General features: G+C 32.3%; 7 protein-coding genes across 8 annotated transcripts in view; 1 reads left to right on the top strand and 6 right to left on the bottom strand.

Annotated features, from left to right (window-relative positions):
• LOC149093228 (uncharacterized) overlaps nucleotides 1-7,384 on the bottom strand; it is a 75,242-nt gene extending 67,858 nt beyond the window's left edge. The window contains exons 1-2 of one of the 2 annotated variants that reach the window (XM_089269693.1): nucleotides 7,260-7,384; nucleotides 5,900-7,175 (exon numbers count right to left, since the gene is read on the bottom strand). In XM_089269693.1, coding sequence (XP_089125819.1) covers nucleotides 5,903-7,175; nucleotides 7,260-7,303 — 1,317 coding nt within the window. In that variant the 5' untranslated portion in view covers nucleotides 7,304-7,384 and the 3' untranslated portion in view covers nucleotides 5,900-5,902. Of the gene's footprint in view, nucleotides 1-5,818; nucleotides 7,176-7,259 lie in introns of those variants that run through there. The other variant, XM_089269692.1, reaches the window with a different exon arrangement.
• Nucleotides 666-1,934, bottom strand: LOC149093229 (uncharacterized). The gene is made up of 3 exons (XM_089268913.1): nucleotides 1,892-1,934; nucleotides 1,381-1,824; nucleotides 666-1,300 (listed from the first exon to the last, which is right to left on the bottom strand). The coding sequence occupies exons 1-3, from the start codon at nucleotides 1,932-1,934 to the stop codon at nucleotides 705-707; spliced, it is 1,083 nt and encodes a 360-aa protein (XP_089125039.1). The 3' UTR covers nucleotides 666-704.
• On the top strand, nucleotides 2,699-3,351 carry LOC107371742 (uncharacterized). The gene has a single exon (XM_015939895.3). It carries the CDS (start codon nucleotides 2,699-2,701, stop codon nucleotides 3,209-3,211), a length of 513 nt encoding a protein of 170 aa, XP_015795381.2. The 3' UTR covers nucleotides 3,212-3,351.
• Nucleotides 3,199-4,455, bottom strand: Yod1 (Yod1 deubiquitinase). The gene has a single exon (XM_015939893.3). It carries the CDS (start codon nucleotides 4,304-4,306, stop codon nucleotides 3,332-3,334), a length of 975 nt encoding a protein of 324 aa, XP_015795379.1. The 5' UTR covers nucleotides 4,307-4,455; the 3' UTR covers nucleotides 3,199-3,331.
• Nucleotides 7,385-10,514: 3,130 nt separating the features above from the next.
• LOC107370916 (uncharacterized UDP-glucosyltransferase YjiC-like) lies at nucleotides 10,515-12,033 on the bottom strand. The gene is made up of 2 exons (XM_089269691.1): nucleotides 11,922-12,033; nucleotides 10,515-11,844 (listed from the first exon to the last, which is right to left on the bottom strand). The coding sequence occupies exons 1-2, from the start codon at nucleotides 11,963-11,965 to the stop codon at nucleotides 10,572-10,574; spliced, it is 1,317 nt and encodes a 438-aa protein (XP_089125817.1). The 5' UTR covers nucleotides 11,966-12,033; the 3' UTR covers nucleotides 10,515-10,571.
• A 2,189-nt stretch (nucleotides 12,034-14,222) lies between these two features.
• On the bottom strand, nucleotides 14,223-15,809 carry LOC107371813 (uncharacterized UDP-glucosyltransferase YdhE-like). The gene is made up of 2 exons (XM_089269690.1): nucleotides 15,679-15,809; nucleotides 14,223-15,585 (listed from the first exon to the last, which is right to left on the bottom strand). Exons 1-2 carry the CDS (start codon nucleotides 15,720-15,722, stop codon nucleotides 14,313-14,315), a joined length of 1,317 nt encoding a protein of 438 aa, XP_089125816.1. The 5' UTR covers nucleotides 15,723-15,809; the 3' UTR covers nucleotides 14,223-14,312.
• A 1,920-nt stretch (nucleotides 15,810-17,729) lies between these two features.
• On the bottom strand, nucleotides 17,730-20,284 carry LOC112538450 (acetylcholinesterase-1-like). The gene has a single exon (XM_025162687.2). The coding sequence runs from the start codon at nucleotides 19,892-19,894 to the stop codon at nucleotides 18,047-18,049; it is 1,848 nt and encodes a 615-aa protein (XP_025018455.2). The 5' UTR covers nucleotides 19,895-20,284; the 3' UTR covers nucleotides 17,730-18,046.
• Nucleotides 20,285-25,583: the final 5,299 nt, after the last annotated feature.

The following is a 25,583-nucleotide window of genomic DNA, read 5'->3' as shown; positions in this document are numbered from 1 at the left end:
TGATGGGATTGAGTTGCATACTTTTTTGCTTTTGAATATGATCAAACAATACAAATGAATCAATTTGATGTTTGAATCATCTTTCTAGCCGGTCAAATAAGCTTGCTATTGATAATTAGCCATTTTTCAGAATTTTCATGATATTTCCATGATAAAGATATTTGTCATTCAGTTCTCAAGGATTACGGTTGATTGTGATAGTATCTATCATATGAATATACTTTGATTCATTTTGGATGACTTTTGAGTAAATGATTGGGTGATCATAATTTCAGCCGATATTTTCGGCTCAGAATTTATAATTCATGATGGAATTGAGTTGGATACTTTTTTGCTTTCGAATATGATCAAGCAATACAAATGAATCAATTTGATGTTTGAATCATCTTTCTAGCCGGTCAAATAAGCTTGCTATTGATAATTAGCCATTTTTCAGAATTTTCATGATATTTCCATGATAAAGATATTTGTCATTCAGTTCTCAAGGATTACGGTTGATTGTGATAGTATCTATCATATGAATATACTTTGATTCATTTTGGATGACTTTTGAGTAAATGATTGGGTGTTAATATACAAACAATTATCATTATAAGACCAAAACTTTTAATGCAGGTGATGAGTTACAAAAGAATGTAAAAAGGTTACAATAATCATGTATGAAATATAATCAAAAGATTAAAAAGGATCAAGAAAGTTGGTGTTTATTTTTTAGGATTAAAAACATCATCCCATTGCTTTTGAATGTTTTCAGGTATTGGAAAGTCATTAGGGCCTGTTTTCAATGTTTCATCTAAGCAGGTTACCCTTGCCCAAGGGTACTTTTTAGGTTCTGGTAAAGATACTGGTATTTTGCTTTCAGGATATTTAAATCCATCTTTCCTTAACCGTTTCCTGCAGTCCAGCTTTAATCTGCTATGGTAATTTCCTGAAGTTTTCGCTGATACTCTAACACCAAAGACGTGATTTTTACAAGATCTCAAAACCTTGAATACGGCTTTGCAATACAAACATTGAAAAACAATTGGATTATCTTTAATTTTTTTCACCGCTTCCTTCATTTCTTGTATGAATTCGGTGGCGTTTTTCATCAGGTTGGCTTTTGACATCTTCTTAAAGCGGTCTAAATTCTTCAAGTCAGTGAAGGTTGAAAGAGGTGCCCAGTATGCGGGATATCTGAATCGTACTAGAGTGTTTCCATCTTTGTCCACATGGATTCCTTCTATTTTTTCAATTGTCCATGCCGAGCAAACTGGTAAAATATTTGTTAATACCGGAGTGTGGGAAGATCTGGATCTGGCTGGAAGAATAAAAAAACAAAATTTATTAGGCCTGGGTGGTTATAATAACTATTATAATGGTAAAAAAGAGATCACATACTTCGGCGAGTATCATCAATTTCACTTGAACTGCTATCTCCATCACTATCATCACCTTCAATATCGCCATTGAAATCACCATTTTTCTCTTGGTTGGTTCCATTACTTTGAATATTTCCATCAACTTGACCATTGTTAGCATTTATCACTTGGTTGGTTTCATTATCAACATTATTTGTATTACGATCAGCAATTGCTCCTTGGTTGGTTTCATTATCAACATTATTTGTATTACGATCAGCAATTGCTTCTTGGTTGGTTGCATTGGGATCAGCATTGACGGATTGTGTTGTTCCATTACTAAAATTTTCATTTGGACCACCATTGACAGCATCTGTTTCTTGATTGACACTATTTCCTTCATCAATTACCAACCTAGGTGAATTTGATTGTGATCTGTGTGACCTGGTTCTTGTTGTTATTGGAGGCTCGGTGTGGTTGTTGACTGAAAAAAAGAAGAAACATTTATTAGTGAGGTAGGTTATATTAAGGAATAAAATGTGTAAACTTACCAGAGACCATTAAAATAGCAAATAGTTTAAGTAAATGAAGCATAGTTAACTTTATTTGATGGCTTGGATGCACAAAAGTAGGTATTTAAATTGATAAATTAACGCAAAGATTAATGATTTTTAAAATAGTAAACACAAGGTTAGGTTAGGTTGACCAGAAACGTGATCTTATGTTGCTATGATACCGAAAAAATGGCCGCGAGTTGACCTGCATAAGCGGGCAATTCAAGTGGAAAAAGCCGTTTTTAAATCACTCAGGCGTGAATTCAATAGACCATGAAACTAATCATGCATGAGGGGGGTGGTGGTGAATTCTGTTTCCGGTCTGGGCCTCAGAGGCGTATGAAACGGTACTACTTTCGCTTTACCTCTTTTGACTGTAATCTTATGCTGTAACCAGGAAGTAACCGGTTATTTTGTAACCGGTTATAGTAACTGGTTATAGTAACCATACTTGGTTACTTTTCTTTCCCCTCTAACCAAGTAACCGGTTACCAGTAACCAACTGGTCTCTATCCACTACGCAAATAACCGGTTAATAGTAACCGTTTCATTCATTTTGACAAGCTAAGTTTAATTATCTCAAATCGCCTTGTTTTATTGTTATCAGTTTTATACTTAGTTATACTTGCATTTCTTGTCGATTATAAAAGAATGAAAATGCGCCAATCTTTTATGAAATAGTGAACTAGTTAAATTGACATTATCAACTCGCAGTTTTACTTGTTGAATTTTTTCATCTGTTTTGTTTTTATTAACCATTGTAATTTAACTGAATATCTATAAATCATAAATTGTGCTGTCTGGATGGAGGAAAGGAAGCGACCCAAGGGTTGTGGGACAAGTGGTAAAGCTGGTGATAAGATGGATTCGCTCAGTGATGAGGTACGTCAAGACATAAAGGATGCGTTTGATATGTTCGATCGAGATGGTAAAGGAACCATAGAGTTAACCAACTTGAAATTAGCTATGAGAGCTCTTGGCTTTGAACCAAAAAAAGAAGAGATAAAAAAAATTACTGCGGAATTTGTTAAAGATGATAAAAGTATGGTTGCCTATGATGATTTTTATAATCTCATGGCTCGTAAAATTTGTGAAAAAGATACAAATGATGAGATCATTAAAGCCTTCCAGTTGTTCGATTTGACCAATTCAGGTAAAATAAGGTTTGAAGATTTGAAAAAAGTTTCACAAGAGTTGGGTGAAAATATTAACGATGAAGAGCTACAAGAGATGATCATGGAAGCTGATCGAGATGAGAATGGTTACGTTGATAAAGAGGAATTTCTTCGCATCATGAAAAAGACTTGCCTCTATTGAATAATTTTAATGCTGAACTCATGATAAATAATAAGCGCACAATTGCAACAGTATTGTTATAACTCTATCGATAAATTGCTTCAATTTGCATAGAAACATGTATGCTTGCTTGGTGAAAAATTAAATCTCTCCAAAATTTATATGACCAGTTTCTTGAGCATGGATACGCGCCGCTTCTTGACCTTGTAATGCAGTATTACAATCTAAACATCTCAGAGTGAAATTTTGAACATCAGTAAATTGTCTACTTGTTCTTGCTTCATGGGCAAGCTCCAAAGCCAAAGATAAAATTATATCATCAGATTTAGGGAAAATGGTTTGTATTTTTTTACTAGTCCCATAAGGAGAGGGTTCCAACAACAAAGGATCATAATGAATTCCGTCATAAATCACGAGAATTCGATTGGCATAGTCTTTATCTTCTCCAAAACGGTTAAGTCGAGTATTTTGAGTATCAACAACAACAATCTCAATAGAGTAGTGAGCAGAAAGAATGGATATCTCTATTGCACCTCCCCAATGGGTTTCATTAAGAATCCAAGTAACATAGTCACGATTAGGTTTTCCTAAAAAGGCTTCATTATAAGTGATCGGGTCTCGGGCAACGGTTTTCGCAATTATCTGTCGTAAAAATTTTCCAGATGCTTCTTCATATCTGCCATTTGTAAGGCAAAAGTTAATACTAGTAAAAAGGCATGAATTATTGGCTGGAACAACATGGCGCATCAATACACCTTTACTCGGTTGTACAGGCACGTTATACGATTGTGTAGGTCTGGTTGGTTTAGTTGGAAATGAACTTGGTTCTAAAGGGGTTGGTTTAGAAGCATATGATCCTCTATCAGCAGATGAACCTTCAATTATCAGCATCTCCTTAGATGAAGTAATTGCCTCGATGAGTGGTTTAGTTTCATCCGTTAAATCAATGGGAATCGGCGGGAAACCACGACGAATAACTAATGTTTCAGGGTGAATACCGGTAACACTGGATATAACTTCTTTCATCTCTTTTATGGTACTTGTTTCATATAAAGATTCAATTTGAATTGATCCAGTTGCAGTTTTGCAACGTAGAGGTAGAATTTTTGGAGTCATAACAATAATTAAGTAATATTGAATATGGGGCGCTAAAAGGAGAGAAATTTACAAAAATTAGAATCTAAAAATTTAACGTAATTTAACAAAATTTATACAATTAATTTCAGAGTGAACAATAATGACGTATTTAACAAGATCAAATGAAGGGAATTACATGAAAAAAAACAAAAAGTTAACAGTCATACCCATTTATTCAATCAAGGTGATTAAACCGAGAGATGTCACTACAAAGAGATGAAAGAAATGAAATGAACAAAGCGGATTTTTTAAACACAATTTAATACTACAATGTAACTGTAAAATGAGACTTGATTCAGATAAATCAGAGCTTAACACAAGCAGAGTCAGTTACATGAACTCTTTTGGAACGACAATTAATCAAGTTTTAAGATATTTTTGATCCTTCTTTCAACTTCTTTTGCTTATGTTTGTAAAAGCTTAATTTTTAAGTAAAATGTCTTCATCAACTGTTAGTTGAATTTGAACTTTGTATTGGTTAAAAATTGTATAAAATGTACTCTAGCTGAATAAAGAACGCAATTCTGATTTATATAATTTTAAATAATGAATAATTTTAAATTATTCCAAAAATTATTAATTAAAACTGATATTCTAACTTTGTTCAAACGTTTGTTTTCACATTTTTACCTGATAACTGTACATTTATGGTCAACATGATAACTGAACAAATCAAAAGAGGAATAAAATGATTTTTTATTTATTCAGATCAAATAATCTCCCCAAGAGGATTGATTAATAAAGACGGTAAATGTTAATGTAACATGAATGATTTTAAATATAAAAACCCATCTTTTTCAATAAAAATTTTCAATTTATAATGATTCTCTTACTCACTTTGTCAAACACTTAGAAAAAACTGTGAGAAAGACTTTAACTACTCAGAAGTACGTTATTAATTGTAAACATAAAGAACTCATGGCTGAGGTTCAGTTCTTAAAGATGCCATACACTACAGTTAAAAAAGTATATTTTGATTAAAACTTTCATAATCAAATTATATTGAAGAAATTAAAAGCTAAAAATTTGTTTAATAAAACTCTTGGTCTAAAAAAAGATTCATAGATGGCACGGCGAGGAAAAGATGCGCCACTTTTGAATAAACTACATATTTTTTGGTTTATCCTATCGAAATATTGAATACAGTACTAATATCAGACTATTTCTAACAATGAATAATTCAACTGCGATTTTGGAAATTCATCTTGCCAACCCAATAATCTATCTGCTGTAAGTTTACCTTCCATTCTACATTTACATTACTCATGAGAATTATGCTTATCCCACTTTATGAGCATGAAATAGTAAATAGACTCATGCAACCATTTCGCTTATTATGAGGCAAGTTTTTTATTACCAGATTAAAGCGAACTAAAATTTTTCGAATGGCACTGAGTCTGAGATACTTCTTTTGATAATTGTCAGATTTTCATCCAAATCTAAAGCCTGTCTCGAATCCAGGGAATTAGCTGTAATTATTAAACATTAACCTTGTTTTTATATTTATTTATTTATTTTTATTAATGCTGCAGTCAATTCAAAAAGATACATTAACTAGCATTTGGATACATCGAATTAAAGAGGAGACGATTTTGTTCTTGCCGTCTTTTCTATCAACTCTAATACTTTTTCCTGACTTTTGGAATTCTTAAGCTGCTCTGAGATTTTTGTAATTCTATCTTGAATTTCAGTATTCTCAAGCAACTCATCAACCAACTTATGGATTTCATCTTCGTCGTATCTGAATGGATCAACTCTCCGTCCAAGCTTCAAGTCTTCAAGCCTTTGTGCATTGTCAAACTGATCAAAAAACATTGGCAATATGATCATTTTTTTACCGAAGTAAAGTGTCTCCACAGTTGTATTGTTACCTCCATGAGTTAGAACCAAATCAACTTTGGGTAGGATTGCAAGTTGATTAACATAATTTTCACCCCACATGTTATCTGGTAAAGTAAGCTCATCGCCACGAGGACCTTTGGATACGATAAAGCGATGTTTACTTTTGGAGAAAGTGTCGATTAAACGTTTCATCAAGGGTATATGGACAGATCCCAATGAGCCCATTGAAAGATAAATCAATTTTCCAGGTTTATTTGCTAATGACTCGGGAATGGTGAAATCAGATTCTTCTGGTTCACGAATTGAAAAATCCAAACGAACCCAATTAGATGGCGGTGGACCCAAATCTTGAACGTAATCTAAAGCTTCTGGATAGATATAAATACCAAAATATTTCGTAAATGAGCCAAATTTGAAAATATCTAGAGGTTCTAACCCGCACGATGTAAACCACTGAGCAAATTCCTCATTCACTGGCTGATACATTTCTCTTTCTTTGTCTCGATAAATTTTCCAATAATCTCTATCTCCATTGATGGAAAGTCCAGCTTCTGGTGATATGCCGTAATCATAATATAGTACAAGAGGATTTATTGAGAGAATCGGTATACATGGAATGGGTCCATTCACAAAAAGCGGAAAAGCAAATACAACATCTGCTACCATGATATCTGGTTTCAAATCATCCACTATTTTTGTCAGCGCATTATTCAAATGCTTAAGTTCATCGATGATACCCAAAAACATCTTAGTGTCATTTTCATCCCAAGTTTCCAACCTTTCCATTGGTGTCAACTCAGCCTTCCTCATGTACTGTTTTATCATATCAACGAAAATATCGGCATTTGCTTCGGTATAAGAGTCTTCATAGTCTTCCAGAGCAATAAATTTCAATCCACGTTTTTCAACTGAGGCTAGGTGATGTTTTCGATTAGCAAAGTAAACATCATTTCCTCGTTTTTGCAGACTCTGTGCTACTCCAAGAGCTGAATTAAGATGTCCATATCTGCAGGAAAATCAAATGTATCATACATCAGCATCATTAATGAACAAAGATATTTATTAATTGGGTCTGGAAAGGATAACTTACGCGTCTAAAGAAGATACAACCACTTTTACTGGATCACTGGCCATTTGGATTTTTAATCAATTATAGATCACTGGCTTCAATTTAAAAACACAACACTTCTGAATGATTAGCTAAAGATTTGACAAGTGAATCTTGAACGTTACTGCTTGATGGCTTTATTTAAATACTTTTATAAAACCTTGTATCACTATCTCACAATTGAAACACTCGACAATTATAATGCAATTGTTTGTTTTTGTCGTCATTCCATTTCAACACCCATTTTATTTTTATCGATTTTGCATAAAAGAGAATCAACATTAATCTTCTGATTTATCTCTCATTCATATTGACTGAAAAATGTATACAATGTTAATTTTGAAGGGGAAAGGGTAGAAAGGCTAAAGAGGAATCACTAGACTGGATTGTTGAACTGTCAAATTAATTGTTTACCCCTGTAGTTCACACAAATTTCAGTACTTTATCAAATCAAAAAAGACGGACTTTGACTGTATCCATATATCAGATTCTTAATATGTAAAGATTTTGCGATAAAAACTCACTGATTGCAGGTACATGTATATTGCACTGGACTCATCTGAGAGTAGAGACGATTAATTTGTTCTTTTACAACGAGTAACTGTGATTCTTCCACCCCCAGTTACAAATAACTGGTTGCTCGCTGGTTACGAATTTCTTACCGCCAAATCCAAAAGTATAAAATTTCATTTCAAGATATTTTTTGGTCCTTCTTTCAACTTCTTTTGCTTGTGTTTGTAAAAGCTTCATTTTTAAGTCAAATGCATTCATCAACTGTTAGTTGAACTTAACTTTGTACCGGATAAAAATTGACTAATGCTACTTACAATTGTTAGTTGGATAATAAACAGAATCATGATTTAATAATTTTGAAATTATTGAGCATTCTATTGTTAAATAAATGCTGTGATTTATTTTTACATTGGTTTTCACTTTTGAATTAATTGATAACTGTGCATTTATGGTCAACATGGTGACTGAACAAATCAAAAGAGGAATAAAATGAGTAAATGTTGAGTTTTTTTTAATAATGGGAATAAAGGCCGTGTAGGTTAATCTTGCAATTCAAACTAAACAAATATTGAAAGACAATGAATTTTACCATTCATTGAAACAGCATTCATTGCTTGGCAAAACTATGAAATTAGAAAATAATGCAAAATATTGATGCAAACAACAATGTGAATTGAAATTTAATGATGAAATGATTTAAATATTAATTATACAACTTTTTTGTAATTGCTTTGTTTCAACAATTTTATTAGGTACTAATGCAAGTGCGTATATTATATACTGATTTATCTACAAAGAGATATCATTTTTTATTTTTCGTTACCTATTTTCAGATTGAGACTAATCTGTTTATCTTTATCTTTCCCTTTGTTACTATCATTGACAGATCATTGATCTGATCTGATGATTTGATCTGAGATCAAACAAATACTCATTTTTTTGAGATTTTTTTTGAAGTATAGATTTTAGCAGTTTCATTAGGCATAACATGATTAACATTATTAACATTGCCAATGTGTTTCATATCAGTTGTGCTTAGCTCTAATGGAGGGGTAAAACAAAGCGAAATTGATTCATGCTGAGAAGTAACTGAATGAGAATACCCATCTATCACGTCACTTCAATGACCAGTTTTCCTTTAATAACCGCAGTTGCAAAATTTGACTTACAGTCACTTAACAAGTCAGTAAAAAGCAGTTTCTCTAAGGCCATGATTGTAGATTTGGCTTGAACTGATATCAATATCTGCTTTGATGAAAAGAGTTTTAGCAACTGTATTTATTCCAACTGGAGAAAAGGAATATTTGATTTATGATTCATAGATCTTCGATAAAATGGGCCTTTCTTTTCAGGTGAATGCTCGAAATATTTCTTCAATTTTTGATACAAGATCTATTGTTATTATTATTATCATAATGAATGATACTATCTTTCTATGGGCTTCACGTCTATGCAGTAGACAAGGGTAATGACAATAATCTTTGACAAAACATTCCTTAGTTTTTTGATTGAGTTTGGTGAATACTCTTGTCTGTCTTTATTTCAAACCTCCATCACAAAGTGGGTAACCATATTGAAAATCTTCTAAATCAATATAACTAGTATTACTCAAGTCGGCGGGTATGGACCTACAAGGGGTTATCATCAACAACCAGCAACCTTCAATCGAGATTTTGATGAGAAACCGAATAGAATCAAAGAGGTTTACTTGACTTTGCACATTGAAATCAGGCAAGAATAGATGCTAGGCCTCCAAATTCGTAAAATTTATTGATGCTTTTAATTCTGTGTTGATTCGCGAGAATGACTTTAATAGATCTTCTAACGATATTTTTGACATTTAATAACATTTTGGGTTATGTTCGTAGTCCTAGAGAATCCAAATCTGCAGTAACAAAAGCATGGAACAAGTCTGAACTTTGACTACAGGGTGTAACTAAAGTTCGTGTAGGAGGCAAAAAAATATTTCCCCCTGCGTAGAAACCAATTTTAATTTGCTTTAATTTCTCGATTGAGAAACTGATTCCCTCTCTTAAGCCCTCCTACCTACACGAACTTTAGTTACACCCTGTATAGATGAGTTTTTTACTTTAACTCCGGTTTCAATGCCGTGAACACAATTTGACGCATTGCGCCGAACTGATATTGGTTCATTTTATCGAGTTTTTTAATAATGAAACTCACAATGAGAATGAATTAGTGCTTGATTTTTTGGGTCAACTATTCAAAGTAATCACAAAGTTATGAAAGACTTTGATATTATTTGTAAGTTTCCACTGTCATTATCAGAAAATCAAATTTTCTCGATTGTTGAAACGTCAACTGATGCTTTATCAACGTTAATTACTTGTGTTTACTGATTTGTCCGACTATTTCTGACAATGAATAATTCAACAAATGATTTTGGAAATTCATCTCATCACCCCAATAATCTATCTGCTGTGAGTTTACCCTCTATTTTACATTTACATTACTCCTGAAACTTATCCCTGCACCTTGCTTGCGCCACAACAATTACCAGGATTATTATGACAGGAATTTTCATCATCTCTTTAAATTGGCTAATTATTGTTTCTAATCTATGAGCATAAAATAATGAATAGACTCATGAAATCATTTCGCTTATTATGAGGCAAGTTTTGATTGACCAGTTTAAAGCTTACCTAGAATTTTTGAAGATTATCTTAAATCCAGTGAAATAGCAGTAATTAATAAACATTAAACTTATATTTTTTATTTATTTTTATTGATGCTGCAGCCAATTCAAAAAGATACATCGAATTAAAGAGGAGACGATTTTGTTCTTGCCGTCTTTTCTATCAACTCTAATACTTTTTCCTGACTTTTGGAATTCTTAAGTTGCTCTGAGATTTTTGTAATTCTATCTTGAATTTCAGTATTCTCCAGCAATTCATCAACCAACTTATGGATTTCATCTTCATCGTATCTGAATGGATCAACTCTCCGTCCAAGCTTCAAGTCTTCAAGCCTTTGTGCATTGTCAAACTGATCATAAAACATTGGCAATATGATCATTTTTTTACCGAAGTAAAGTGTCTCCACAGTTGTATTATTACCTCCATGAGTTAGAACCAAATCAACTTTGGGTAGGATTTCCAGTTGATTTACATAGTTTTCACCCCACATGTTATCTGGTAAAGTAAGCGCATCACCACGAGGACCTTTGGATACAATAAAGCGATGTTTACTTTTAGAAAAAGTATTGATTAAACGTTTCATCAAGGGTATATGGACAGATCCCAATGAGCCCATTGAAAGATAAATCAATTTTCCAGGTTTATTTGCTAATGAATCGGGAATAGTAAAATCAGATTCTTCTGGTTCACGAATTGAAAAATCCATGCGAACCCAATTAGATGGTGGTGGACCCAAATCCTGACCGTAATCTAAAGCTTCTGGATAGATATAAATACCAAAATATTTTGTAAAGGAGCCATATTTGAAAATAGATACAGGTTCCAATCCGCACGATGTAAACCACTGGGCAAATTTCTCATTTATTGGCTGATACACTTCTGTTTCTTTATCTCGGTAAATTTTCCAAAAATCTCTATCTCCGTTCACAGCAAGTCCAGCTTCTGGTGATATGCCGTAATCATAATAGAGTGCAAGAGGATTTGCTGAGTAAACCGGTATACATGGAATGGGTCCATTCACAGAAAGTGGCAAAGCCAATATAACATCTGCTACCATGATATCTGGTTTCAAATCATCAACTATTTTTGTCAGTGCATTATTCAAAAGCTTAAGTTCATCGATGACTTCCAAAAACATTTTAGTATCATTTTCAGCCCAATTTTCCAACCTTTCCATTGGTGTCAATTCCGCCTTCTTCAGATACTGTGTCATCATATCAACGAAAAAATCGGCATTTGCTTCGGTGTAAGAGTCTTCATAGTCTTCTAGAGCAATAAATTTTAATCCACGTTTTTCGACTGAAGCTCGGTGATGTTTTCGATTAGCAAAGTAAACATCGTTTCCTCGTTTTTGCAAACTCTGTGCTACTCCAAGAGCTGAATTAAGATGTCCATTTCTACAGAAAAATAGCAATCAAATGGATTGTTCTTAAACAAATATATTTGGTAATTGGGTATGGAAAGGATAACTTACGCATCGATAGAAGTTACAACCAATTTAACTGGATCACTGGCCATTTTGGACAATTATAATCAAATATATGTCACTGGTTTCAATTTTCAAAACACAACACAACACTTCTGAATAAACAGCTAATTGACAAGTAAATCTTGAGCGTTAATGCTTGATGGTGCCTAATACTGCTTGTATTTAAAACTTTTATAAAACCTTATGTCGATATCTCACAGTAGAATCAGTCGACATTTATTAATACTTGCTGTAAATTACTTGATTGTTTTTGCCGATATTCCATTTCAACATTTCTTTTACCGATTATGCATAAAAGAGAATTAACATTAATCTTCTGATTTATCTCTCATTCATATTGACTGAAAAATTTATGCAATTTTAATTTTGAAAGGGAAAGGGTAGAAAGGCTAAAGAGGAATCACTAGACTGGATTAATTGTTTCAACTGTCAAATTAATTGTTTACCCCTGTAGTTCACACAAATGTCAGTACTCCAAAAAATCAAAATTAAATATATGGACTTTGACTGTATCCATATATCAGATTCTTAATATGGAAAGATTTTGTGATAAAAACTCACAGATTTGCAGGTACAGTTATATTGCACTGATCTCACCTCAGAGTAGAGAAGATTATCTTAATCTTTGATAACGACTAACTGTGGTTCTTTCAGCCCAGTTACAAATAACTAGTTGCTCGCAAGTTACGAATTTCTTGCTGCAAAATTAAAAAAAAAATTCATTTCAAGATATTTTTTGGTTCTTCTTTCAACTTCTTTTGAGAGTTGTTGTGAGTAATTTTTAAGTCAAATGAGTTCAACTGTTAGTTAAACTTTAACTTTGTATTTATTTAAAAATGAATAAATGTAATTTAGTTTAATAATTCAGATTTAATAACATTGGAATCATTGATCAAAATATTATTAATTAAATGCTGTAATTTATTCCTATGTTGGTTTTATTTAAATTTCAACTTAAATTACATTTAATTTACCTGATAATGTACATTAATGGTCAACACGATAAACTAAACAAATCAAAAGAGAAATGAAATGAGTAAATGTTGAGTTTTTATTTTTTGAGATCAAATGAACTCCTCGAGAGGATTGATTATAATGACAATGAAGATGATAAAGGTTAATGTAACAATTTAAATGTTGAAAAAACAATGAAATTTACCATTCATTCAAACAGCATTCATTTCATGGTGGACTTATGAAATTATGCAAAAAACTGATGCAAATAACAATGTGAATTGAAGTTTAATTTTATGATGGAGTTGTCAATGATTCACAAATTACAAACTTATTTGTCAAACACTTTTAATGGAAAAAACTGTTACAAAATACTTTAACTACTCAGAAGTTCTTGGTTGCAAATATAAAGAACTCATGGCTGAGGTTTAATTCTTAAAGATTTCATAAGGTACATTGAAAAATTATAAGTTGCTTGAAACTTTCATAATCAAATTATTTTGATGAAATTAAAAGCTTACGAATTTTGTCGAAACTTGTTATAATAAAAGTCTAAATAAAAGTCTCATAGATGGCGCGGTGGGGAAAAATTGCGCCATTTTTTGAATAAACTGGTTTTGTTTGATTTTATCACAACATCGAACAGTGATTTTTCCTAAAAACGAAGCGTATTGAGGACTGATTTATGTTTGATTTTTTAGGTTAACTATTCAAAGTAATTATAACATTATGAAAGATTTTGATAATATTTGTAAGTTTCCTCTGTCATTATCAGACAATCAAATTTTCTCGGTTTTTGAAGAGTCAACTGTTCGTAGAGTATACTCTTTGCAACTGATGCTGTGTTTAATGTGTTTATTACTTGTGTTTACTGATTTGTTGGGCTATTTCTAACAATTAACAATTCATATAATGATTTTGGAAATTCATCTCATCAACCCGATAATCTATCTGCCTAAGCTGTAAGTTCACCTTCCATTTTAAATTTACATTACTCATGATAATTATGCTCAACCTTGCATCTTGTCTGCTTGTAAATTTAGAAATTAACAGTTCAGATTTGACAATTACCAGGATTATTAAGACAGGAATTTTCATCATCTCTTTAGATTGGCTAATTATTGATTCTAATCTATGAGCATGAAATAGGAAATAGACTCATGCAACCATTTCGCTTATTATGAGGCAAGTTTTGATTGACCAGTTTAAAGCTTATCTTGAAATTTTGAACTGGGCCTGAAATGCTTCCTTTGATAGTTGTCAAATTTCAACCGAATCCAAAGCTTATCTTAAATCCAGTGAACTATTTGTAATTAATCAACATTAATGCTCTTATGTTTATTTCTTTTATTTTTATTAACGCTGCTGTCAATTCAAAAAATCAACAAATAGATACATCAACTAGCATTTGGATACATCGAATTAAAGAGGAGACGATTTTGTTCTTGCCGTCTTTTCTAACAACTCTAATACATTTTCCCGACTTTTGGAATTCTTCAGCTGTTCTGAAATTTTTGTAATTCTATCTTGAATTTCAGTATTCTCCAGCAACTCATCAACCAACTTATGGATTTCATCTTCGTCGTATCTGAATGGATCAATTCTCAACCCAAGCTTCAAGTCTTCAAGCCTTTGTGCATTGTCCAACTGGTCATAAAACATTGGCAATATGATCATTTTTTTACCGAAGTAAAGTGTCTCCACAGTTGTATTATTACCTCCATGAGTTAGAACCAAATCAACTTTGGGCAGGATAGCAAGTTGATTAACATAATTTTCACCCCACATGTTATCTGGTAAAGTAAGCGCATCACCACGAGGGCCCTTGGATACAATAAAGCGATGTTTACTTTTAGAAAAAGTATTGATTAAACGTTTCATCAAGGGTATATGGACAGATCCCAATGAGCCCATTGAAAGATAAATCAATTTTCCAGGTTTATTCGCTAATGACTCTGGAATGGTAAAATCAGATTCTTCAGGTTCACGTATAGAAAAATCCATGCGAACCCAATTAGATGGTGGTGGACCTAAATCCTGGCCGTAATCTAAAGCTTCTGGATAGACATAAATACCAAAATGTTTTGCAAATGAGGCAAATTTGTAAATATCTACAGGTTCTAATCCGAACGATGTAAACCACTTAGAGAATTCAATATTTATTTGCTGATAAATTTCTCTCTCCTTGTCTCGATAAATTTTCCAAAAATCTCTATCTCCATTTATAGAAAGTCCAGCTCCTGGTGATATACCGTAATCATAATAGAGTATGAGAGGACTTGCCGAGTATAGCGGTATACATGGAATGGGCCCATTTACAAAAAGTGGCAAAGCAAATATAACATCAGCTACCATGATATCTGGTTTCTTATCATCCACTATTTTTGTCAGCGCATTATTCAAATGCTTAAGTTCATCGATGACACCTAAAAACATTTTAGTGTCATTTTCATCCCAAGTTTCCAACCTTTCCATTGGTGTCAATTCCGCCTTCTTCAGATACTGTGTCATCATATCAACGAAAAAATCGGCATTTGCTTCGGTATAAGAGTCTTCATAGTCTTCCAAAGCAATAAATTTCAATCCACGTTTTTCAACCGAAGCTCGATGATGTTTTCGATTAGCAAAGTAAACATCATTTCCTCGTTTTTGTAAACTCTGTGCTATTCCAAGAGCTGAATTAAGATGTCCATATCTACAGAAAAATATTAATAAAATGTATTATACATCAGCATCATCATTATTGAACAAAGATATCTGGTAATTGGGTATGGAAAGGATAACTTACGCATCTACTGAAGTTACAACCACTTTCACTGGATCACTGGTCATATTGGACAATTATAATAAATTATATATCACTGGCTTCAATTTTCAAAACGCAACACAACACTTCTGAATCAACTAAAAAGATTGACAAGTGAATCTTGAACGTTACTGCTTGATGGCATTTATTTAAAAGACGTATAAAACCTTGTGTCGCTATCTCACAATTGAAGCACTCGACAATTACAATGCACTTGATTGCTTTTGCCGTCATTCCATTTCAACACCCATTGTATTTTTATCGATTATGCATAAAAGAGAATCAACATTAATCTTCTTATTTACCTCTCATTCATATTGTTTCTAAAATTTATAATTGCTATCTGTTTGATTGTAAATTATCCAGATCGAGTGAATTTTTCCTTCACATTTCTTGATCAGTACATTACAAAAATCAAATTCATTTTTTGCCTTTCCCCCACATAATTTGTCACTTTGAATACGGCCAACATGAACACTCTGATTATTAACAATTGAATTCCGAAAGAGAGGGACTAAACTTGGGCCTACCCATTGTTGAAATAAAAAAGACCACGTAAAATAATGGATTTTTCATTAGATAATTCCTTAAAATCTCATTGGCATACACAGACATTTGTGAATTCATCTTTACTTTATTTCATTAAAAGTGTTTCCAAACACTTTACTGGCCAATGTATGTAATGACCAACGGTTACTTGGCAGGTAGTGTATTAAAAACAGTAATATCATAATCAAAAATCCAAGATGAAAAATTTAATTCATAATCTAGGATTAAATTGCGGGAAAATTCACTCGATATGCTAAATTTAGTTTAGGGTCATTCTTTATGACTATAATTTTCTTGACTTTTGGAGTCCTTTAGCAGTTCTGAAATTCCAGTATTCTTAAACAACTCATCTGACTAATCTTAAACTGAAATACGTGGGATTAAGGTAACAAAACAGCCCAAAAATGATCAAATCATTATCGATTCCAAGTAACTCCAATTCCTTCAAACCAAATTGATCTTTAGATTTTGTAAGCCTCTTAATTTGTCTCTCTTTACAAACCTTAATCAACTAATACTAGCCATTATATTAATGATTTCATCTGTGAATCTTGAGCATAACAGTGAATCGATGAGTCTCAAAAATAACCTGAAGCTTTTCATAATCTAAAATTGATTTCAGGGTAAACAATGATATGAGAATAATTTGATTGATCAGTGTTAACTTGTTAATGCTCAAGTAAACTTGAAGCTTTATCTCATTCCCCCCTTTGGCCTGTTGATGATAATTAACTTGATAAATTGTGAACCAGAAATTTGAGTACAGCTGGTCTAATTGCGAAAGGTGAACACATTGTAATAACAGCAAATTTACTGATTAAATTAACATGAGCAAATTAGAGGAATCGACTTACACACATTATCACATTTTCAAGCTTCAAACTTAACAATAGCCTGAGAAAAGCAAATTGTTGGCTACAATGAACTGTCGACTTAATTATCAACAATACTAAGTGGTAATGTTAAATCTTAATTATGCTAATAATCTGGTTTAATGTAAAAAGCTGTATCCATATATCAGATTGAAATTAATATGGAAAAATTTTGAGATAAAAGCTGGCAGATTGTGAGTACAGTTTTATTGCACCGATCTCACCTCAGGAATAATCAATTGACTTTAATCAATACTTTTTCCTCATTGAGTAGATACAATAGATACAATCAAATTGCTATCAGCTGGCCAAAGTAAATCAATTCAGAACCAGAAAAGAAACAGAACAATCAGCTAATCTATTTATGCTGTTAGACTATACAATTAGTGACATTTTGGAGACACAATTTTATACGGTAAACAAATGCTTTAAGTACAATCTTATATCAACAATGCTCTTAATCTTGGAGCCATTGATTGTTTACATGTTGAACCATTTAATGGTAAACAACAGCGTTTTTCAATTAATCTCAAATACACAATGCTAATTGACTTAATGTTTCATGGCAATATTTTCTTCTATCATTGAAATTGTCAATGCTTTTATAAATAATGGACGGTGAAATATTTAAGATTTATTAATACATTACATCTATTTTTGTAATTTATCTGGTTTGCTTTCCAATTGTATATTGTAAACCTAATTAACAATTTTTCATTCTCTTCTTTCACTTAGCTTCAAGACCATTTGACTGACAAGTTAAATTTGATTATAATAACTTGAGATCATACAAAGTTATGGTTGATTAAATTAAACCTTCAATCATGAAACTGTCAACTTGATCAAAAATGATATAACGTTTAGCTAGTTATAGCCTAAGAATCTGAAATTTTGTTAGGTTTTGACACACACACACACATATATGTAATTTAGTAATTAAGAAGCCTACAAATATATTGTTTATCATCCAGTTTGTCTGCCTTTTGATTCCAGATTCCAGTGATTTGTTGGTGAAAAGGTAAAGTAACTGAATAATGTTTCATAACGGTTGGCCAATCACCTGTACCAGTGTAGAGAAAGTTTGACCAAAGGTTCATCATGTAAGAAGAAACCAATCTATCGGTATCCGAGTAATGGGAACAATAACTATAGGGGAAACCAAATATCAGGGAAACGTCTTCAGTGTGATAGGCACCAAAGAGTTGTGCTAAGTCAAGATCGCCCAAATGGTTTGATTTGTAGGTATAAGAGTAAAGGTAGACTCTGTTGTATTTTGACCATTGCGAGGACAACATTAAATTAGGACAGTGCCAGCAAATGTCATTGAAAAGGTTGAAAACAGCTTCAGCAATTTGTCTAATATCACCAGTTTTACAGTCATTGAAATAATATTCCAAGACTCTTTCAATGTTACCAGTTGAATTGTCTTTTAAAACAGTTTTTATCTCATTTCTCATTCTATCTCGAACCACATCGACATTCCAGGTTATTTGAGTGATACCACGAGCTGATTCAACTGGAACTCGGCCCACTAGAATTGATATGTCCCGGCGAAAGTCTCCTTTAGATAACATTGAATCAGGAGATTCAGGAAACATGGGGCTACCATAGAAGGGTAAGAAAATTTCAAGAGAACACATTTCACTCCATTCAAAAATCTCTTTGTTTACATCAGGTTGAGCTTCAATCAAATCGTAAGCATCTTTAGCCATTAAACAGTCAATCTCGTACTGAGACAACTGGTCATCAGTAACTTCATTATAATGGCTTTTATCAACATTCAACTCTGAACAGCCAACTTTAGAGACCAGTTTTCTCGTCTTGGCCAAAGCAGCGGATCGTGAATCGGTTGCTGATCGTGAGGTTGCCGTTCCTGACAAAATAGCAGCACTTTTAAATAAATATCTTGATTGGGTCGAGAAAAGATGAAGAGATGCAAAAGTGGCACCAGAAGAGTGACCAGAAAGGGTTACCTGACCAGGATCACCACCAAAGGCTGCAATGTTTTGTCTTACCCAAATAAGGGCTGCTCGTTGATCATAAAGAGCCAAGTTACCCGGAATTAATTTATCATGGCCATACATTAAACCAAACAAACCTAAACGATAGTTAAAGGTAACTACAACTACGTTTGCCTTGGCTGATAGATAGCCACCATAAAAAAGAGGATCTGCTGATGATAAATAAACAAAAGCACTTCCATGGATGTGAACAGATACAGGTAGTAAAGGTTTAACTGAACCAGTTGATGAGTCTTGTGGTAAGCTATCTAATGGAGTGTAAACATTCATGTACAAACAATCTTCTGATATTGGAACATGTGAGAAGTTTAAGATGAGGGAAATCTTTTGCATACAAGCTGTACCATAATCGAAAGCTTTGAAAATCTTGTCCTCATCTCTTCCATCAGCCCCATAACCATTCCTTGGCTGTAAGGGTCGAGGCTTTTTAAAACGTAAATCACCAATTGGTGGTTGAGCATAAGGAATACCCAAGAAATGAGCAACCTTAATTCCTTTTAATTTACGAGTAAAACCTTTTATTATCGACCATCTTGTATACACTAAAGGTTGATCTGGTTCCCAAGTAGCATCAGGAGCATCAACAGCATCCTGATATTGATCACATTGATAATCACCAATTGATTTATTGAAATACTGGTTGTTATTGTTGTTACGGTTGCTTGTCTCATCCAATTCAATTGTACCATTCACTTTGTTTATGACCAAGATCCAGTTGATTGCTGTAAAAGCAAGTAAACAGTTAACTTTAATCATTACAGCTTTAAATTACACTTAATACAACTCTAACCTCTATTTAAACTGTTATTTGGTTTCCACTTTAATTGTAACAATTACAATTTTATGTTTGCTTCTCCATTTTCCCGGTCAAAACCATTTTACAACTGGTAACATCATCATGTGCACATAACGTCAAGGCAAAGACAGATTTCAATAAAGGGCCCAAGTGACCGTCTGTTAATTGAAAGTTACAAGGTTACATTACCAATCTAATTAATATTAATAACATTTAACATTAATAATTAATACACTGTTAACTTATTCACACATTTTTAAATCTCACTTCATGTAACTCAAGTACTAATCAAATTGTTACACCAACATGTTAATAAGTCAATGTATACAACTATTATTAGATCTAATAGATCTATACAAAGCAAAAGCTTTACCAGATTTACATGTCACACAGTTTCCATTGTTACTCCATTGTAACTATCAACTTTCAACTTTCATTTCACTCTTATGCACTAATTATATGCCCATCAAAATCAATTTAAATCATGTATTAATCAACATTTTGTCAAATGGATTGATTTTTGATTACTCGATAAGACCGCTTAATTGCAAGACCATAATTAATTTAATAATATAATGGGACTCAATCTAAATAAAGTCACTTTTTTCTAGCTGTTGTTTGACTTTATTATTTGACTTTTTTTTTCTTGCACATCCATTCTGATGTTGATTAATCAAATTAACCATTCAATTGATTTTATTTAGTTTTATTGAACCCAATGAGATTCCCTTTAATTTTGTCATCCTTTTATGTGCATCTCTTCAACTGATCTTAATTAAATGATCATTTTCTTAATTGTAACTTAAAATAAATAGACAAAAATGGTTTCCATTGAATAATAAGTAAACAAGCAAAAAAAGGTTTGTTCATTTAATGTAAATGTTTTCCTTGGATTGGGTTTAATTGTTGAAATAAAATCAATAGCAGCAAATGTCTACCACTTTCAAGACTATTTACTTGGTTAAATAATCAGATAATTTGATGAGTCCAGCTTGCATCGTATGATTAAACACCATCCATTGAATATTCCCAATTATCTTACGAAGACACAAAAAGGACACTAAACCACAATCTTCTCAGAAATTCAAAATTCAGTTGACAAGCGGACTTGTTACAAAGGCCAGGTTCCCAAATAACCAGACTAGATGTTAGACTTGAATAATGACCATGGTTCCATGAGAAAAACAACAAAAGCTCTTCCAAGTCGATAACTTAAGGATCCTAGAAACTGGTTAACTTAAGATACCAAAAAAGTACCGTTTGATTCCTAGGGCAAGTCACCAAGCAGTCAACGATTGGGTGAAAAGGAGTGTTTCTGCCAAGCAAACCATTACAGTCTTTCTGGATTAACAGGTTGATTGATTGAGTCTGTAAGAGGATGAAAATAATTAAAATGAGATTATACTTGTAAAACTACAATAAAAAAGGCTATTAATTTAAGACTGTAACAGACTAAAAAGCAACTGTATCCAATCTTGCTTACAAAATGTCACCTTAAAAGGTGTCTCTCTTCTCATTCCCTATTAATCTTGTCTCTTTTACCTCGACATCTTCAATTTGGTTAAGAGTCGATACATCAAAGGCTCTATTCACCTCTTTTAACCCTCAATTCCTATACATCTTAATATTTATTAGTCTTTAATGGTTGACCAGCAAAACAAAAGCTTTTCACACTCTACCCTATCAACTTGTCAATGAAGACAAAGTCACTTCAAGCTACACAGACGGGCAAAACCTTTGCTACTTCACCCATCTTCATCACTCTAATTGCCGAAATTGTTTCATCTAATTAATATAAAACTAAAAACTTGAGACTAAATATCAAGACTAACAATAACATGATAAAGATTAACATTAAATAGTAATGGAAAACAAAGTCTTACCTTTACAATGACGATGAACCCAAAGTAAACCAATTTTTGAGCATCCAATCTCCAAACGCATTTCGATGAAACGATTACAACCAAAATTGAAAATCCCAGGGAAACTAAAGATGACTCGATTAGCTCTATTATTGGTTACAATTAACAATTAACGGTCATAAGAGTAAAAAGACTAAAACATAAAAAAGATGCTTTACACAGAGACTTACTTGTTTACATTGGTTTCCCTCAATACAGGATTGCTATACCAACAACTGGAAATGTTGGAATGCTCAAATGTATAATATTATTGTATTAACTTTCAGCAACAATCATTAGATTAATTGTTAAGGGGGTAAAACGTATAAAAACAACTCAACTAAATTAACTATGAAGAGTAAATAATTTGGGTAAACAACAAGCACCACCATCATCATCAAAATGATACTGACAGCAACAAAATTGTAATATGGTTTAATACAATACTTACAATTTGCGAAACCAAAGATCAACAAAAAAAGTACAAATAATACAAATGTAATATCACCAGAAAAACAAAAAAAACCTTAAACAATATGGATGAATGAACAGCTCAAGAATGAAGAAACCCGAGCAAAGTAAATGGATACAAGAAAAACAAGAAGAAAATATTAACCAACAGTGATCTAACATTACCTAATGGTAACAATTAACTTGGCCAGTTAAAGTGTAAAACAATAATAAAAGGTCAAGTGCGAGATATTGAAAGCTTCAACAGACTAACAGATACTCATTTACCAGGCAACATTCACCAAAATGAAATCTTAAACGTTGAGACTTCATCTCTACCAAGTTAGCTGCTTGGATTTCAACTTATGGGCCAAATTAAAAGTAAATTAATAATGAAAAATTTTGTATTTAATTAAATCTTTATCAAAAATTAATTGGTCTTCATATTGAAATCGTCAAAATACAAATCTTGTCAATATTTTCCGATTGTATCGAGAGCAATATCGATTAAAATCATCAATTAAAACGATTTATCGCGATTTAACCAAAAAAGCACTGTTACTCAAAGAGCATCAATTTTCCTGGTTAACCCAAAAGGTTATCAATCTGGTTAAAACCAGGAAAAAGATCAATGAATTTGAACAGTGAATGGACGACAATCAAGGAAATTATTTTTTAAATTATTATTTTTCACTTTTCAATGAATAATGTTTTCAGGTTGAACCAGTTTTTAGGTTAACTTGAATATTTACCCAAACTCAACCCATAGTGCTGCAGCACCCTGTAAACCTTGAATAATGCTGACACTGGCGATTGAAATTAATCAAGTAAACAAAGGTTTTCTTTTCACCGAAAGAAGATAATGATTAACCTTTACCAGCTTAAAGCCCAGGTAAACTAATTAATCTAATATGATTACAATTGTTTACCCTTGTTGTTGCTCATTCCCAATATTAATCTTATTTTTACATTTGGATTGTGATTTATTTGCAATTACATTTTTAATGGAAACACCAAACCAGAACCAGAAAAGTACAGTCAACTTGACCAGTTATTATATTTTAATGACAACATTGATTAACCAGTGATAATGGGTTAACCCATAAAAATGATCAAAGACCAGGCATAAATGACCATTGTACCAACTACAATTGAAACCGCAAAACCAAAACAAAACCAAAATTTTTTGTCCCTCATTTATTATTACCATTATGAAGACAGCCTTAAATCATTTCGCCTTTTAACCAATTAAACATTAAATGTTATCAACATCAACATTGGTCATTGTTGTCTAAACGTTTCCAAAAAGCGTTTTTAATAAACAATAAAATGGGAATAAAACATTAAAAAAAGTAACCAGAAAACAGGTCAGACTATAGAGAGAAACTAAGAGAACCAGAAAAAAATCGTTAATTTTAAATCTTGTTTCACCATTTATAATAACTCTATTGTTAAACTCATCCTCATCATTATCAACAACAACATTAATCTAATATTATCAGTTAATGAGACTCTTTTTTTTCACTCCAAGCTTTTGTTTAATACACTTTTCCTGAGCTTTTTTCACTCTCATTGTAACCAGCAACTCTTTTCCCTCAAAATGTTCAACTGTTCAACCAAATGTTACTTTTGTTTCCAAAACCAAGTTGGACTCGGAAACGGGGAAAAGCTGGAAAACTCTGAAAGCCGGAAATTTATTGAACCATCAAACCAGAGAGAAAGAGAGAGAGAAAAAAAGTTCTGAAAATGAACCAAAAGAAATGACAAAACGAAGTAAAACCTCGAAAAATTTATATTCAATCAAAAAGTGTGAAAATGAAATTAATGAAAGTTGTTAATTAACTTGAAAGACAGGAGAAGGGAAGAAAAAGGTTTTTGACTTTGAAATTGAACTTTAAATGTTTATCCATTTTCATGAGAAAGTGATTTTAAAAAATGAAACTTTTCTCAATCAACTTTTCTTGCAAGCTTCATCATCAATTTCATTTCATTTCACCATTCCAGATCATCAACATTCTTCAACAGACTTAACACTGGTTCAGTTATGGCAACCAGAATGTGTTCATTTTTCACAGGCAAAGGGATAAAAACATGGATAATTGATGGGCGAAGACCAATGAGTCAAGAAAAGGAGTCAGCTTTTTGGGTTGGGAAAAGATTTTCAAAATGGATTCATTGGAAAACAAGAAAAAAAGAGAAGCAGAAAAGGTTGAAACGTAAAAGGGTAAAAAGGAGAGAAAAGAAGGGAAAAAGAAAGAATAAAAGTCACCAATTTCATGTGAAAAAGAAAAGATTACATGGAAGAGAATAAATTATGTCGAAAAGAGATGAAGATGGTGCAAAAATGTGCTATAAAGCTATATACATAAATATTTATATTTATAAAGGTCGTTAGCTTCAGGTTTAACTCTGTTTACATTTGACTCCACCTAATATTGATGATGATCGTTTCTATCTGAATCCATATTTGCTCTTCATCATTCAACTCATTTTCTGATCATCATCTTCACTTATTTTGCCTTGTTTCATCTTGTGCCAGCAGAAATGGTGAAACAAGGCAAACAATCATCAATAAAAAACACACACACACAGGCACAGGTTCAGAATTGAACTCAACTTAACCAACAGAAATCAACATGAATCTCAACATGACTCTGAACAATTATTTATTATACTTTGTATCTCATCTTCATCATGGTTTATATATATAACATTCACAAGAATAGGAGTGAATAAAGAAGAAAAATATTGCTAGAAAGAAGAAGAAGAAGAAGGAAAAAAGGAAAATCTTTTCCTACAAATGATTCAACCTTTTCTCTCTTGTTGGCTTTTTCACTCCCAAGGAATCACCTTTTCCTTTCAATTGATTCCCATCATTATCATCATCACACTCATTTACCTCATTTTCAAAGAATCTTTTTTATTCAATCAACGGAAAATAGCCTCGAGTCTTGCAATTCATCATTAACATTCTTCGAGTCAACAATTATAGATAACAATTTTGTTGACAAATTGAACAGACAATTGCTCTAATTCATTTTCAACGAATAACTCAACGAAATTTGAAAAGAAAAATTCAGCTTCAATTTAACCTTTTTTATCGATAATATTCATGTCTAGAGAAGCAAAGGGAAGAGAAAAATTTTTCTTGACCAACAGAATTTTTTATCTTATCCTTAAAAATGACTGAATATTTTTACATATTTTTTTCACTCCCAGTGAGGAGTAAAGAAAGAGAAGAAGGAAATAAAGGAAAACAAGAAAAGGATTTTCAGATAAAGAATGCGATACAAGGAGA

Source organism: Tetranychus urticae, chromosome 3 (genome assembly GCF_039701765.1).
Source record: "Tetranychus urticae isolate SD_2017Ah chromosome 3, NJAU_TeUrti_SD_1.0, whole genome shotgun sequence".
Lineage (NCBI taxonomy): Eukaryota > Metazoa > Arthropoda > Arachnida > Trombidiformes > Tetranychidae > Tetranychus > Tetranychus urticae.
This window is presented reverse-complemented; position numbering and strand designations above follow the sequence as displayed.